This window comes from Harpegnathos saltator, unplaced genomic scaffold (genome assembly GCF_003227715.2).
Source record: "Harpegnathos saltator strain DR-91 unplaced genomic scaffold, Hsal_v8.6 scaffold101, whole genome shotgun sequence".
NCBI lineage: Eukaryota > Metazoa > Arthropoda > Insecta > Hymenoptera > Formicidae > Harpegnathos > Harpegnathos saltator.
In genome coordinates this window covers 1,443,399-1,460,927 of record NW_020229875.1, presented here as the reverse complement: position 1 = coordinate 1,460,927, position 17,529 = coordinate 1,443,399, and the positions used below count along the sequence as shown (strand labels likewise).

The 17,529-nt window shown below is 41.8% G+C and overlaps 1 protein-coding gene across 1 annotated transcript in view; it reads left to right on the top strand.

The window, feature by feature from the left end:
• The window catches only part of LOC105186594 (netrin-1), a 204,887-nt gene extending 195,648 nt beyond the window's left edge, over positions 1-9,239 (top strand). The window contains exons 6-7 of the mRNA XM_019842968.2: positions 2,352-2,562; positions 3,086-9,239. Coding sequence (XP_019698527.2) covers positions 2,352-2,562; positions 3,086-3,230 — 356 coding nt within the window. The 3' untranslated portion in view covers positions 3,231-9,239. The remainder of the gene's footprint in view (positions 1-2,351; positions 2,563-3,085) is intronic.
• The last annotated feature ends 8,290 nt before the right edge of the window (positions 9,240-17,529 follow it).

Here is a 17,529-nt window from a genome sequence, read left to right as displayed (position 1 = left end):
CGCGGCGCAAAGCCACCGAAATTGTTTCGGCTTCTATCAGGGGTGAATGTGCATGCATATATGTGCTTGTGTATATATGTGTGTGTGCACCCGCCCCAGTTCGGAGGGCGCATGTGAAACAGGACGATTTATGCCGGAGTGCCGTTCTCTCTCCCTCGAAAGTCCTCGAAAAAGTCGCATATAAACACACACGCAGACAGAGAAGGACAAAGAGAGGCGAAAAGAGAGTGGGAAAAAGAGAGAAGAGACAGCGGGGAGAGTTTCGCTTTGGAGGAACCCTCGCTTGTTACAAATAATTAACGAGAATTGAAAGAAATTAAATTCAACTGTAAATTAATCGCATCCAATTGATTTCAATTGAATCTGACATTTACCGCAAAGGTAATCAGAAAATAGCATTTTTATAAAAAAAAAAAAAATACTGTGTTGCTTGCTGGTGTTAGATTTTCGTGCATCTCGACACATTAATCGTAGTTTATTAACTACATCAGTTAATCTACATCAGCGTGTGTGCCATTGCTCATTACAATAAATTCAACATTAATGTGGCTTCACAAAGAATCACTATTCGTTCAGTAATAGAAATTCGAAACAGTTATTTCGACTATCGATCTGTTTCGCGCTTCGGACTCGGAATTCGTGAAATTCACTGTCGAGCAGACGAAGAGAGAGAGAGAGAGAGAGAGAGAGAGAGAGAGAGAGAGAGAGAGAGAGAGAGAGAGAAAAGCAGGGTTGTTTGTGCGTGGCTATGACGGTTCCCAACGAACACGAGCACTCTCGCGGTAATGTGTATAACGGCTGGTTCAAAAATGAAAGGCTCGCGTTTTAACGGTGCCGGGGCTTTCAATAATAGAATGGCACGCCTTTGAGCCGGCTTTCGGCCGGGTGGCGGCGGCCTCGGCTCAACTCCCTGCTCCTTCCTCTCTCCCGTCGGCTCGCTTGATTCAGCGCAGATAAATCTTCAACAGGTCTGCACTTAGCTGTCTCCGACTTAGAATAGCGGGGCTGAAACGACCGCGGCGCATCCCGACTACGTCGCAAAGACGAAACCGATCGGGAACGACGACTTCCCGCGCCATCCTCGACGCTTGTACGCGCACGTGCCCCTGCGCGTCTTGTTTTTCGTCGCCTGAGTTTTACGCGCGGATCTTGAGTGCGGCCGATGTTGAGTGCGCCGAGGAGTACGCTGCGAAGAAGTTTCTCTCGCTGTTTCGGCGTTCAGCTCATACTGCTAGCCCCGAAATTAAATTGAAAACCAAAGCGAGAGAACGAAAGAAGTCGAGAAAAAAATGGAGACTTTCGAGAATGATTTTTCCTTCGGAAATAAACGAGATACGTTCTTTCTCGGAAAGACAGCTTTTCCTCGAGACACGGAATCCAGTAGGGACATTTTTATTCGAAGCATCTTATACAAAAGATTTCTCGATACACATGTTCGTGCGTGATTAAGGGATGATCTCACCGTGCGAAACCGTGTCTTCTGGATATCGCGAGTTCCCGCAAAATCCTCGGAGAGAGAAAATGCAAGTTTCCGTTACGAGAATACATTCCGCTATCCTACGCCTCCCCCGCGAGGAACGAGCAGAGTCTCTTCGGACCACGACGTGAGGAATAACGCGGCCCCACGATTCGAATAGCAAACCGCGGGGTCGAGCACGACGGCGTACAAACTCGTAACGCCGACGTCGAGTAATGAATGGTTCGATCGAATGCAACTCGACGCTGAATCGCTGTTTCGCCGGGGCATGACCCTAGTCCTTGGCGAAAGGCTAATAGTATCCCTGTCCTGAGGACGACAGGATCGATGGTACGCTCGTAACGGGAGGGAAAGAAAGAGAGGAAAAAGTCTCGCCCGACCGCGGGCCCCCATTCGATTCCACGGTCTTGAAACGATTGTACGGTTGCCTGAAAGGACCCGGGCGTCCTTTCAGCGTAAGGAACACGTGTGTGTGTCCGTGTTAAAAGCCGACGTCGATTATGCACGATACTCTAGGTACTCTAGTTACAATGCGAAACGTCGACTCTACAAAATTAGATTCGCCATGAGTGAAAAGGCGACAACAAATTATTCGCGAGCGAAAAATGTGTTCAGGAAGTTCTCGCTTTGCGAAATATTCTAGTGAGAGAAGACAGCTGTAACTCCATTTGCCGTGAAACGGAATTGTAATAGCGCCCTTGCAAACACGTTCTACTGAATAAAATAGAGGCTTTTAATATACGCTTTTCTCGAAACGAAGTTTTCGCTCAATCCCCCCGCTTTCTCGCCGTCACTGCAATTATATGACGTAATATGTACGCGGTAATAGCCTGCGCTAAAAATACGACGTTCAATATGTTCTTTTTCACCGCAGCTATTCTGGGAAGAATAACGGACAGACACAAGAAGAGCGACGGCTCGCAACCCGGCACAAGCGTATCAGGCACATCCTGGATCCGATTCACCCTAAACGTCGACTTCATTTACAAGAAAAATCCCAACTCGAGGATCCGACGTGGCGACGTGTCCCTTTACGTACACTCGGCTGATCTGGCCTGCAGATGCCCGAAAATCAAGCCTAACAAGTGAGTATCCAGTCGCTACTTAACAGTTACTTAACTCTCTTTACTACATATTTTATTCTCTCCTCGTTTATTTCTTTCTCGAGATTATTTTCTCGTTTACAAACACGCCTTGTCATATCTTGTCCCTACAAGATCCGATGGACGAAACTACTCGCGACGTGGAGATCATAAATTTTGTGACGATTTCAAGAAACTTTTGCAGGCAAGATACTAAAGAACGACGCGAAGATATATAGTCTGTCACTTTGTCATACGTATCTCGATTGCTTCTTAAGCACCGCACCGCACCGGTGTAATTTGGCACTTGGCTCGCCTCGAACTGGAAATCAATCCCGAGCGGTCAAGGTTTCTCCGGAATAGGACAATCTCGATAATGTGGAAACTAGAGCGGCCGTCGCGACCGTGAACTGAACCGCCCGTCAGATTCCAAACGGACGCGAAATTGTCGGGGTAGTCGGGGTGGCGGACCGAGGGGGCCGCGAATTGCGGCCTACGCTCACATTCGATGCTTATGTGTTCGCAGATCATACTTGATCCTCGGCCAAGAGAGCGACGGCGGTGGTCAAGGTGGGCTCACGGTTACGCAGAGGTCGATCGTCATCGAGTGGCGCGACGAATGGCACCGCCGAATGCGCCGTTTCCAACGAAGGGCAAGATCGTGCCATTGAAATGCTCCGTACGTCGCGGCGAGAGAGGAAGAGATAGGAAGTGCGATCAGGAGAAAATGAGAAAACGAGAGAAGGAAGAGAGAGAGAGAGAGAGAGAGAGAGAGAGAGAGAGGAGAGAAAGAGAAAAAGAGAGAAAGGAAGAAAACGAGGGGGAGTAAGAGAAAGTGTGTGTTTGTGCGTACGCATGTGTGTATGTATGTACGTATGTATGAGAGAGAGAGAGAGAGAGAGAGAAAAAGGAAAAAAGTCGATCCCCTCCCAACCGTGCTCGTAGGAGCCTGCATATCTTCATTTCCCGGCCGCGAATACCGGTGTATATCGGGGTGCCGATTTTGTTTCGCGCGCGGTACTCGTCGACGATCGCACGTCGAAGGCAACGACGAGGAGGCAAGGAGGAGGATAAAAGAGGGAACAGCGATTCTTTCCAAGAGAGGCGTCCGCCGTGCAGAACGACGAGCGAGCAATGCACGACATTGCAGAAAGATGGTTGCACATACCGCGAGGCACCGCAACCGTTCCGTTCGCGAATGAATAATCCCGAAGCGGTTCGCGAAGCGATCGGCAAATGTCGATCGTTTCGATGCAAAGCTGACAAACGAGCACTAAACTCGGAAACGAAGGCCATTCACCGTCGATGGATCACGTTCGCACGGGAGCCACTTTATTCGGTTAAATACGAACAATCCTCGAGGTTCATCCGGATTTATTTCAACGGCTGCCGGGAACATGCCGTCGCGAGCGACGGATCCGGCGACGCAGGTCGGTGAAAAAATCCGCTCGATGACCCTGCGACGACTACGACGACGACGACAAATCGCGGGCTACGAGTCGCGCGGCAAATTCGTTTAATCGCGGCGAACGAGTTTCGCGATGTATCGATTCACTTCCGATATTTGCCACGCGACATTTCCCCTCCGTGACGAACAATTTATCGAACGGCACGTATCCTCGAGGGCTCGACGTTACGATCGTCCGCGCGCCCGACAAATCGTGCGTCCGTGAGAAATGTCGCGAGATAAACGCCGGGTCGGATTTACGCGGCGGATTCAATTACTCCGGAATACCGCAAATCGCCGCGAAGGTACGGCGCGCGTGTTCCCGATGCGCACTACAGCCGTTATTTCAACGGCGAATAATCGCCCCCGAATGTGTCGCCCGATTTTCTGTACCGTTAGTGCGGCGCCCGAAACGGATTCGAGTGAGAGATTATTCACTTCCGGATTGTGGAATTTGCACCGCGGTCGATTTTCGAGGTCAATAAATATTGATGGCGTTGATTGGGCTTTGCGTGCGAGGTATAGACTGCGAGAACGCGCGCCTATTAATATCGCTATAATACGCATAAAATAGCCGGGCCCATTCAGAAGAACGCTTCTCCGATACTGCCGATGGTAATTTGTATCCATCAACATCAATTCGCTATATACAAAAATAGATAGACGTGTATGGATTGTACGCGATACGGCGCGAATGTGATATACGCGAAAGGGCCGTTAATGCATCGTATTACGGAAGAGGTGCTGTCAGTTAAAGTTTAATAGATTCAACGAAGGAAAATCAATTCCCGAAATCATATATTGTACATCTCGCGCCTGATGCACAATGTCTTTAATCTTGTCCGCTACTGCTTATAAACGGAAATCGACACGGCGACCGGTAAAAAACAAAATGTTTTGAGCGGAATTTATGTGATAATTTTATTTTTCTTTTCTTCCCGTTTCCAAGCTCTAGTAACGAAATTGCGAAAAGTCGCGTCGAAGAATTTTAAATCAGATCAGATAAAAACGTCAAATACTTCTTTCTCAAAGCGCCCGATCTTTTTTCCAATATGCCAATTTTGAGCGTTCCCCGTCAGAGACAAATGCGCGCTTATTTATCGTGTGGCTGCATTAGAATTTCATCTTGTTTTAAATTATTTCTCAATGTTCGTGCAACGACGTTTCAACGATCTTATCTCAGCAAAAACGACCAGCTCTACTCACGCGGTGTCCAATTTGTCTTTCGTCAAACCATGTCAAATACTGGAGAGATTGCAGCAAGATATTAAGGATAAATGTGTGTGAAACGCTAACAATCATCTTACGCGCGCGCAATAAAATGACGTAACGTACTTGGACCACGAATTATACATCGCAGCGATATTTCGACGTCGGCGAGTAGTAATACCGGGACGAAGGTACAAGCGATAATGCGCGTCTCGACTTTATATCCCTGTGAAAACGCAGCACACCTGCTACGGAAGCACGATTTAACCGCGGCCAGCGCGCGAGCTGGAAGGCTCGTATCGTCCCTGGTACTAAAAGGCGGTCTCGAGTGGACAAGAGCAAAACGCGTGCGTACGTGTACCACGTCTAGCGGCTTCAAATCTGATTTATTCGCGGCCGCCTTGTCTCGAGAGCCCGGAGACTGCACTCGGAGAAAGTGGGAGTGAGAGAGAAACAGCGCGAGAATTCAACGAAACACTCGCGAGAGAGGAACAGAAACAGAATGACGAGAGAGAGAGAGAGAGAGGGAGAGAGAGAGAGAGAGAGAGAGAGAGGAAGAGATAGCAAAGAGAAAAACAAGAGCGAGCGAAGCGAGTAGATGAGAGAGAAGGTACACGTGAAATGCATGAAATATATTTAACCGTTATATATTATCATTAGAGAGGCTGTATCGCATCGGAATCTGAGAAGCGTTATCTCCCTGATCGCCTTGCTTAGAAAGTTAATGCGACTCTCTGAGTCCGTTATCCAACGATAAATATCGCCGATATACACCAAGATACAGAATATCCCGAATCTAACGCGAATCGTCCTTTATTCACGAATTATTACTCGGTCGATCTGAAGTCAGTGTCCTTTTGACAAAAATTGCCGAGAGAGATCATTGCCGCTGTCGCGAACGCTGTCTAATTTCCGACGTTGAATATTCCATTGATAATCAATTTCAAAATGTTCAAGCTATGCCGATAAGGCTCATTTTGGTATCCTTTTTACAGCTTAGTCTCGAAGAGTTTTTCCAAATGCTCATAACCTAAAAATTCTCGGTACCTCGATACTTTTGCCGGTGGAGATCTAACTCATCCTCGCAAATTCTTCCAAAACATCACGGGGTGGAAAGTAATGCGCTAGTGGATCTATATATCTCCCCGTGTATCGGAAAATCGATCTCCGACAGCGTTTCTCAACGTCAAGCTAATGACCGGGTTTTCGTTGAACCCGATTGATTGGCCAGCAAACGTTTGCCAAGTTAAAAGATCGCTAAGATCCCCCTTAGACACCTCCTAGGATTCTCCGTTGTCTTGTTTGGCTTCATTTCGAGCCCTTGCAGACAAACGCTAGTTAAAACGCCTCGCGTAAACAAACGAACAAACGTGCCAGCGGAAGTGCTCCGTTACACGAAAGGCAAAACGATCGATTTCGCGTCCGCCTCGCTCTTGCAAATTTACGATTCTCATCAGCGTCACTTGAGAACAGGCCGAGGAACGTTGCAATTTGCGCAAAAGATCGTAAAAATGCTCGAGCTTGCTCGGGGTGAGTTGTCGATAATACAGTTAAATAAATTTGGGTGGCTGCGCCGCGTCCTTCACGCGACGCGCATCCTCAGACATTCGTTCGTTCGGGAGATAAATTAGCTCCGCCGGCACATTCGGCCCCTAAGGACGGCTATTAGGAATTCAAGGCGAGTGGTTTTCGGTCGCCGAGACGGGCATCCGTTTAGCTCGGCTTAAACGCTTCTTCCACGCGCTCATCTAAAATTGGAACTCACCGAGAAACGAACTAGCGCGAACGCGGGTGCGGGCGGGCGGGCGCGCGCGGGTTTTGCCCGATTGAAAATAATACCATCGAGCTGCACATTTCGCTCGCGAGTCGTCAAGTTGATCGAGCAAACGTCACCGAATACCGCGAATCGATATTTTCGTTTTCGTCACATAATTGTTCGGTGAGATTCACGAGAGAAAACGTACAAACGGCTTTTCCTAGCTCGACAATTCCTGTTCGAGCACATGAGGGAGAGAGTAACAGTTACTGCAAAAGTGACAGTACAGAAATAACAAGATCATAATTGATTATAAAGCAGAAAGATGAAAAATGTGTTGTGTTCATTTCAGCCAGGCGCTAAATGCAGCAGCCGTAATTTCTAATTAATTGCAAGTTCAAATCAAAGTGATTTGACATTTGCCACACACCAATGATTGCTCGCGACAAAGCGCGAAGATTAATGAACCTCAATTGAGGGTCATTTGATCTCGTTAAAGATTTTATACAAATGCGCCGTAGCGAAATCCAAGAATTAGTTAGAAGGATTAGTACTACGAGTATCCCGTCGTCATTGACAGACGCAAAACGCTTTTTCATATCTCGCTGCTCATCATCATTGCATCGGTCATTCTCAATGAGATCCCAAGAGAGGAAGAGAAACGGAAATTTTGTAATTTTTAATAAATTAGAATTATATATTTCGCCATTTCCCCGGACGTCGGTGTGAAAATCACGCCGCTGTCATGCGCGTCTATAAATGACGAGTCATGGTTCCTCAAGCTAGACTATCAAGACCGATCGTGCGACGTGAAGAAACTTCGTACTTCGCAATCATGTTGCTGGAGAAGCAACAACGAGCCAAGTAAAAAAGATGCGTTGCATCGCGCGTCGTTATTCGGCACGGCGGACCGCTCGACTGTAAATGGCACAAAACTCGTCCCCGAAAAGGCTTCCCCTCCCTCTCGCGACTTCTGTTTTAATTTATTTATTCTTCGCCCGCTCGATCATCGTGCGTCGACCGTCGTACTCATAGAGATATCACACGCGTTCGTTGAATGTAGATTTTCTTGTACATTTTCTATATAAATTATTAAGATCCTTTTCTAGCTGGTATGTTATTACGTAGAGAACAGAGAGGAGGAAGAGGAGGAGGATAAAAAGAAGAGAGATGATAAAGGAAGAGAGATGATAAGAGAAGGAGGAGAGAGAGAGAGAGAAGGTGGAGAAAGAGAGAACGGTAGAGGCTAAGCACTGACACGTGTCGCGATGTGAGTCGCGGGGCTTATCGATCAATGGTGACACTCTCCCGGATCGTTTGCGTCACGAGTTCTACAGACGTGTCAGTTCAGCACCGTAATTTGCCTTCAGCATCGGTCTTCGAAATCAAGTATCACGCTTGGGCAAGCCGGACGGTTATCAGGGCGAATAACTTCGGCATGATTGACGATATTTCAACTCCTATAATCGCCGGCGCGCGACTCGCAAGATCCAGCATCTCTTATTCATATCGCGCTGTACCTGATACCAATCTAACCATCATGATCATATTAATTTTAATTGATATTAATTTATCGATTAAGATGTTGTATCAGCCGTCGTTCACTCCCTCTTAAGGAATTCTTTGATATCGATTTCATGTCGAATTTTTTTCGGTTCAGCTCTTCGCCTTCGCGTCACGTCCGAGCGAGCAAAAATCACGGCGCTCAACTGACATGTCGCTGACGCGTGCAAATCGATCTTCACTCGTCGCATGTTTAATCGACGACTTGATCGAACACTTATAGACGATCGAAGCCCGCGATCGAAGAGCCCGCACTAGCCGTTACGTTCCGCCTGATCCTTCGCGGACTCCCGATATCACATAAACGCGCGAGAAGACCCGCGACTATTCTTCCAGAGTTCAAGTTTTTCTCGCGACGAGCACGATGAAAGGTCTCGCGACAAAACGCGACGATCGAACGGCACAGGCGTATTATTATTTAGAGATAACAAAATAATCACATTAGACATCATTCGTCTATAACCACGTGCTTCGTGGGGTCGGTTGAGAAAAATCTCCAAGACTCATTTGAAAGAAATAATGGGCGCTACGGCGACACTCTCACAGCCTGTTTACGCCACGCGATTTCGCGGCAAATATATTGTTACGACGTCGATCATTTATCAGGTCCTTCGTTATCGACGTTACGGCACTAAGTTACGTTAATAACCGGGCGCAAACTGTTATTAAGGTTGGTTCAATTACTTGAAATGTTGATAGTGGCTATTATAATCCGACGCGATGCGGGATGACACAATGCGGAGAAATCGCGTGGCGCAAATATACTGTTACACGCGATTGCAGTAACGATCAGACGGATAATCCTCCACGCATCGCGCATTATGACACCAAGTTCCTAAATTGTGCCGAAAATGTTCCCCTTTTCCATTTCATTAAACAAACGATGTCAAATCTGTTCCTTCCGGCACCATCGGAGGAACAGCGCGAAAAAATCGGATTGAGGGTGAAAATAAAAATACCGCGCACAAAATACTGCGTACGAGGAGGAATCAATTGTCGATGCTCGCGTCGAATTAGCGTGACGATAGTGTTAATCGTGATACGCCTGCTTACCTGCAAATTGCAATGTGCGCAATGTTCGTATTGTCAGTGTGATTAACAAACCGCTTTAAATTCTACGTGACGTGACAAAAAAATGTTTCAAACCACTTTTGATATTTAAACCACGTTTGTTATTTTCATGATGAATTTATAATATTGATCTGTTTAGTAATTTATTAATTGATGTACAAAATTTTTCAACACGTTAATTTGTAATATATCTTTTTAACGTATTTTTTGGTATCAATTTAGTGTTGATTTTTTTCTAATACACATATGAAATTAACTGTAGAAAGTTCTATTATTTATTATATATATATATATATATATATATAAAATTATAAAGAAAATAAATATTTTATATTATGAGAATATTAAAAAAAATAATGATGACTTATGCAGCTATATGGGAAAAATTCTATATATTATCTATTTGCGTCACACTGTAATATTTGGATGAAGAACATTGCGCAAATATTAATCCTTGGATGCATAAAGAGGAAAATTGGTTTCTTTTCATTATGTTTTCATCATCTTTATCATCTTTTTCCTTTCTCCAAATAATTTTTAAAAATATCTCACATTATCTCTCAACGTTTAATAGATTCAAATTTATTGAGAAAGTATTTCTCTATTGATCTCTTTCGTGTAAGCGTTAGGGATGATCATGCATCCAAAGATCTAATAATTCTCATACTATAGCCGCGCTAATCACGTGCGAGCGATTTTCTAGAAGCACCGTTCTCGTTTTGTGAACGAGGAATAAACAATCGTAATGCTCTTTCGTGTGCCGTAGCTAACAATGTATGTATGTACTTACCATTTTGCCGATGACTGAACGTGATGTCGGTGGAGACGATCCTGACGGACGATCGATGACACCAACGGATGGACGGTGGACGTTCACGTCGTTGCGACCGCGAGCCTACGCGGAGACGATCGATCTCGATGATCTCCGTCGTCTGGATCTACACGTCCGGAATTACGAAGTGAAGATCTTGACGAAATTCCTACGGCGTACTCTCGAGGCGTCACTCGGGATTGGGTTGGTCTGCAATCAAAAAATTATTTCCCATTGAGAGAATCAGAGATTATATGTATATTAAGATTTTTCCTTATTAAGCACTACTGAAAGATATCACTTGTCTCGATAACATGATTTTGTAAAAACTCAAGATTTGCGTTCGATCCTCTTACGCGCAAGAAGACCAAAGAAGAAGAGAACGCGATGTGATTCTATTAATTTTGACGCTGTAATCTAATGATTATACTTAATTATTTTTCAAAAGGAGGATTTTTCGATGCAAGGAGAATCTCACGCGATAACTTTTAATTTCGCTCAGTTATAAACATTATCGAAAGTTTTGTAAAACTCGAATAATGCGGGCGGAACTCGAATAAAATGGACAACTATGCCAGACCAAACTAAATTAAGTTAAACTGAAATTAAAATGAATCGTATTAGACAAAAATCTAATTGGAAATCAACTTACATGGCAAAAATTGAAATAAATTTCTATCCTCAGTGATAAAGCCGAATAACGTTCGAGTCTATTGACTCTACGACGCGTCGCGACCGACTGACTTTGAGCGGCTCGGCGGCGCGACCCATATAAACATAGAAGCGCAAAAACTCAACGATTCATGTTCGGCGTATAACCAAGCTTGGTATACAAACATTTTTTGTACTTTACGTACGATGTGATGATACTATTCTGAATACAATTTCAGTTTTACTCACTACAGTATTTTAATTAATTTTACGAACAATGATTAATATGCTACGTATCATATTTTAGCTTTGGAAACCGTTTTCTACCTTTGGAAGTTGTTTTTAACATCGGAAACTACTTTTGACGTTATGAAAACTGTTTTTAGAAAACATTCTTTTATTACGGCACCAAAGTAAATAGAATCTTCTCCTTCTCTTACGCGAAAATTTATTTCAATCTCGTAAAATACAAATCGGAGCCTGTCTATAGTTCTTCCGTTTCTTAACATCTTGTAATCAATATTGCGTTGATTGATCTAGCGTCCGTAATTAGCTTGGGACGAGATCCGTCGTCTTCGTTATTTACGCTATAATTACATGTATAAAATGTATCAACTTAAGATAGTTTTAGATTAAGGTTAAAGACTATATCATCTATCCGTAATAATACATACAGTCTGGAAATTTAAGAGAGTTTCTTACGAGAAATGATCGAAACAATCCAGCAGATCGATATGCAGAATTACCGCATAAACGTGGTTATCGATTGCGTCATAAATTTTTTTATATTTTGTCAGATATTTTTTTTTATTGAACCTCATCAATTACGTCGAAAATCGAAACACTTATTCCAATATTGTTTAAACTAGTTATACACAATACATGACAGAATGTCTCAAATATTGCGCATATTAATATTTGATTATAAGCTGTTAAAGCAAAACAGGTTTTTTATCAATTCCATTGTTAGTTCTGATGTAATTTTTCCGCAAAAATGTTTATATATACATATATATATATATATATATATAGTAAAATATATATATATGTATAAACTTTTAATTTATACATATAATTATAAATGTTATAATTAATGAACTTTTATTTCTTATACTTAATTTGTACGTTTGATTCGTATAAACATAAAATACATCTGAGGCATTCTGCATCAATCGAGTGATACATTTTCAAATGTTTATAAAATCATCATTTCTTATGTTGTCACCTCAAACGGTTTCAAATGTTTATAAATCGCCACTTCCCACGTTGTCAAAATTAAGCGACTATATGTTATTGAGAAAAAAACGAAAACCTCAGTTTATAAATCGTTAAAATTCTTTAAAATTTTCGCGTGTAAAAACGATTTCGATAACCCGAATAGTCGCGGTAGTTAGAGAGATTTATACGAACAAATACAACGTAACCTTCTTTCCTCACGACGTTTCGTTGACTGAAAAATAACGCACATGCGGTATATCGGCCAAGCACCAACTATACCGTGACCGAAGGTAGCAGAGGAGCAGGATGAAAAATCGTCATGTTAATCGTTCGATCTCGGAAGAGTTGTAGCGCGAGAGAGAACGACCGACATTTTGTTGACTTCAACTCCTGAATGTTGCGTAGAGGTACGACATATATAACGTTAAAACGGGCAATTTATCTCCGTGCCCCTGTACGTAATTGAATGTAACAAAATAATTACTTCGTCGCAACTTAAGATATATCACGTACGAGTTTTCCCATCGAGGATCACCGCGCTAGGAAAGTGGCGCGACTTTTATTCGGAATTACCGAGCGGCAACACAAGTATATCGTAGAGTTGTACGCGATGTGCTCGCAGTTAAGTATGCTATTTATACCTCCGCATTAATCGATTGCTACTGTACCACGATTATCACTTAGACTCGACTTAAATTATTAAGTGTACCGTCGTGTATTGTGGTGTAATAAATGTGATTAGTTGTACGAGAAATAAATGCAAACGCGTCAGAATTACCGTGACACCACATCAGCTTCTTTCCCCGCCTCCCGCATTTTTTCTATTCCGATTCCGCCATTGCCTCTTCTTAAATGAAACGAGTCGATTGGCTGCCATGGGGTCACGTGCCACCCTCTAGTGTTCTGCCAAAGTACTGCAACAAATTATCGACCAGAAATAAAATTATCGACAAGCCGCAACCAAGCGCGACAAGCCGTTACCAACAAGCAGGAAATAACGACATTACCGATGGCTTTCTCCGACAAGAGCTATTGGTGGCACCTGCGTCTAATTCCAAATTTTAACCTGATTCCGAGTGAGCCGGTTATTAACATATCGCATGTAACGTAGATTTGCCACACGAGAGTCGCAGGCACATCGATCTTTATTGGCTTTATTGACTTTACTTACCGACATTTCTTTCGGATCGAACGCAGGCTACTGTCACTTAAACCTCTAACCGCCAAGACACGCGGACTTGTTCAATATTCTCATACGAGACACGTTCGCTTTCAGAGACTACTCGGCGATATTTCGGTCCACAAACGTGCGAGATTCGCATCCGGTGAATCTAAATTTTAAAGAAGGTAGACCGACTTCTTGGACGCGAATGACTGTTCCATCGCGATCCGTGCCATAACTGATTGAATATTGTACTCTCGAGATGCACAAAGTGTAGATAACGTGCACCGTTTGAATTCCGAAAACATTTTTCGCGAGATATTCTTATTTGGTGGCTTTTTACGAGATTTCGCTCCGATAAACGCACGAAACTTGTCCGTGGCATTCCCGATGATAATTCACGCTCGAGATCTCTTTGGTAGATCGAAGATACAAATCGCGACGTCCGAACGCCATGATGTAACGGACGCGCGATGTGTTACTCGGTACTTTCGACCGCGAAATATTCATGTTCGGCGCGATATATTTGGCGATACTTTGTTATGACGAATGCATAAGAGTTATTTCCGGTACTTTTGACAATAATTTAAGCATGAGACTCGCCTATAATCAGTCGAAATCATGGAAAATTAAAGCGTGCAAGTTGAAATACGCGAAACGTATAATACGTATAATACGCGTTGAATACGCTTAAGATAATCTTAGTATTTGAAATATTATATTTTTTTGCTATGACGGACATATAAAACTTACCTCTAATATTTTCGATGACAATAATTCATGTACGAAATTCTCCTTTGAATGGTCGGAAGAGCAGTGAACCGCACTCAGTGCAGATGAATTGAACATTGACGATACGACACGACAGACGCGCAACTTTTCGCTCGTAACTCTCGATATTCGTTTCTAAAACTTTTTTTGCTAGCACTGAAATTCTATAGTATACGTGACACAAACTATGTATTTTCAGTACTGGCAGTGAATTTCGGAACGCAGCCTATTTCCACCTGATTGAATATCGTAGCGATTGAGATTCTCGAAGCTTCAATATGATCGATACAACACGAATCGATTAATCACGTTTCTCTTCCTTTATTTTATATAATTCAATTTTGTTTATTTAATATATATATATATAAATTGCGTAAATATATATACACACAGTATGCAAAATGTTCAAGATAATTATCCAAAGTATTAAAATAAACGATATCGTTGGCAACACAGAAAGTCCACACTAATATGCAATGTTGTATTGAGAATAGAATTCACCGGATTCATTATTAAAGACCGTCAACTCTGAGAGAAATGGTCTCATATGATTATAAATAGAGTTTATAAATAATTAAAGAATACTGACATTAGTTCTAACTGTTTCGGTCGTTCAATATATATTTCTATAAATTGCATTTTACAATCTAACCGTTCAAATATTGATAATCGTGCATCTTTACTCGCTAAATAAAGATACAAATTCAATGTCATAGAGCATAGTTTTATTCATATAGGAAAAGAAGTCGTCCATAGAGATATGTTGCTGGCGGCGTCATTTACAATATTCCTTATTACGCGTGTTAATATATATTCTTCGGTGTTTTCCATTCGTAGTTCATATTACACGATATAAAAATGGTCGTTATACACTATTGCGGTAAATATGATTAACCCTTATGTCTCGATTAAATTGGGAAGCAAGCGTGTGGTTGATTATATGTACATAATACAGAGTTCTCGTTTAGTACTGTACGAATTCTTTCGATAAGAAGCATAGTTAGAGACGTCGTTTTGTGTGAAATAGTCCGTGAGATTTGAGAATTCCTAATACAAACTCGTCATTTTACGACCATGCGTGTCCTTCCCCAGCAAAACGCGCGTTCCTTCCACAATTTTGTATTAAAAAATATGAAGATTTCTTATTTTCTTATTTTTCCTCTTCCTCTTTCTTCGTGTACTAACGTCTCTAATGTATACTTTACATGTTTACCGATAGGTACAATCTGACAAAATAAATACTGGGATCGATTCTTTAGAAAATATATATTACAATATTGCACTTAAGGTAAATGTACACGATAAAACGCGTATAAAATATACAATGTGAGTTCCTCTATCGAGGCACTAACGACAAGGAACACAGAAGTGTCACATAGTGCATGTATGGTTGTTCGTGCACATATTCTTAACGTTTTTGCACTTATATTGTTTGTTTATCGTATCGTCTTTTTTAGGCATCGTATGTTCGATTTTAAGTTGGAGAACTTAAAAGCCTAAAATACACGTAGGTATATCCGTAAGTATTATTTGCATCTACGATATATCCACGACAGTAACATTTGACTATTTTGAACATAAATAGAGGTTTCTACATTACTTATAAAACTATATCTTGTGAACTTAAAGACAATCGATCGCCCCGCCCCCTCTTCGATATAGTTTCCGCGATGAGAAACGAAAATAATTTAAGAATAATAATTTGAAATATGCATTTTGCATACTTGTGTATTTCGAAGGCGAAACGTAGGATATTCCTACAAGTATTTTAACGCGATTAACACATATACAAGCATACGCCACATATACACACAATTACACATACATACACTTCTGTTTATAGTAAATCGTATCTATAATTACGATCCGAATTATAGAGACTGTATGTATTAAATCGATAAGGCGGACAAATTATAAGATTCTCGCGCTTTATTTCAATCTCGTAACGGATAAAGTTTTACACCCCCTTCTCGTAGAATTAAACATTTCAATTTGTCGCTCGTGTTTCGCTCTCGTTCATCGTATTAAAATTAAATAATTCTATTACGATTATCGATGGCTATTAGCTCATCGGCGTAATTCGATCTAATTGATGATTACAAAAGTCGACGGTCTTTTTACACTCGTAATATAAACGGAGACGTTTTTTTTTCTTCTTGCGAATAGTCTTCTCGTTCCTTGCTTCCACAACCACAGTACGGTTGGCACATCGTCGTAATTTTATTTCATAAAAATTATGTAACGCGCGAAACGGAGAGACGTACGCGGTAGCGTACAAATAAATACGCTTTATAATCGTATTTATTTCCAAGAGTTTCAGGACATGTGGCAAAAGTGCCGGTAAATCTATGATACTTTAACAAAAGACAAAAAACAATCGGAAAGTTGTAAAGTCGGTGCATGTAAAACTATACGAGCGTGACGACTAAAATCCGCAGGTTCTTCGCGCACTTATAATCCGTCGCGCACTTCACGACGCAAAAAGTCGAGAGATTCGCAATAACGAAAATATATACGTATATATATATATATATATATATATATATATATATATATATATATACGTATATATATATATATAATTGGACACACATACAGATCGCACATACTTTTAAATATTTGGACACGTTTGACATTACATTGACATTTCAACGGCATAGACAATCAACGTAAAATATAATTTCAGATCAACGCATCGTGTGGTCGATTAAATTTAATCAAAGAAAAGTATTAGAGAATTACCACACAGTGTCCATTATCGATCATACCGCACATACGAAGATCGATCAATGGGACATTAATTAATTAATCTCTCATATCATCGACGGAAAAGTCTGCGGCATGTAGCACATGCGCGCGTTTTGTTTCTATATATATACGTATTTGAATTTTTCAAGTGTCCGGAGTCTCGAAATAACTTGATTCATCGTGCGCTAATCTAAACCACATCTTATCTCTCGTTTGTGCTTCTTTTTTTTATGTACATCTATAAACTTATTCATTATCATTTGTGATAGCTAAATAGTATAGTAATTTGGAATAGAGCGTGGATGGAATGAGAGTATTGTCGATTAAAAACTAGGATATTACTAGCGAGTTTCGCTCAGAGCTCACGTCTCGAGACTAGGTGTCCGCCTTTTTTTCGTCGTCTCGACCTTCGTGAATCATATAAAACATATATTATATGTGTCGCCGCAGTGCGCCGGTGTCCCGCAAATTATTATTCTCGCATATATACGCAAAATCTGCACAATTAACGCGTGCGGATACGTCGTCCGCTATTTCTTTCTTTCTTTCTTTCTTTCTTGTTC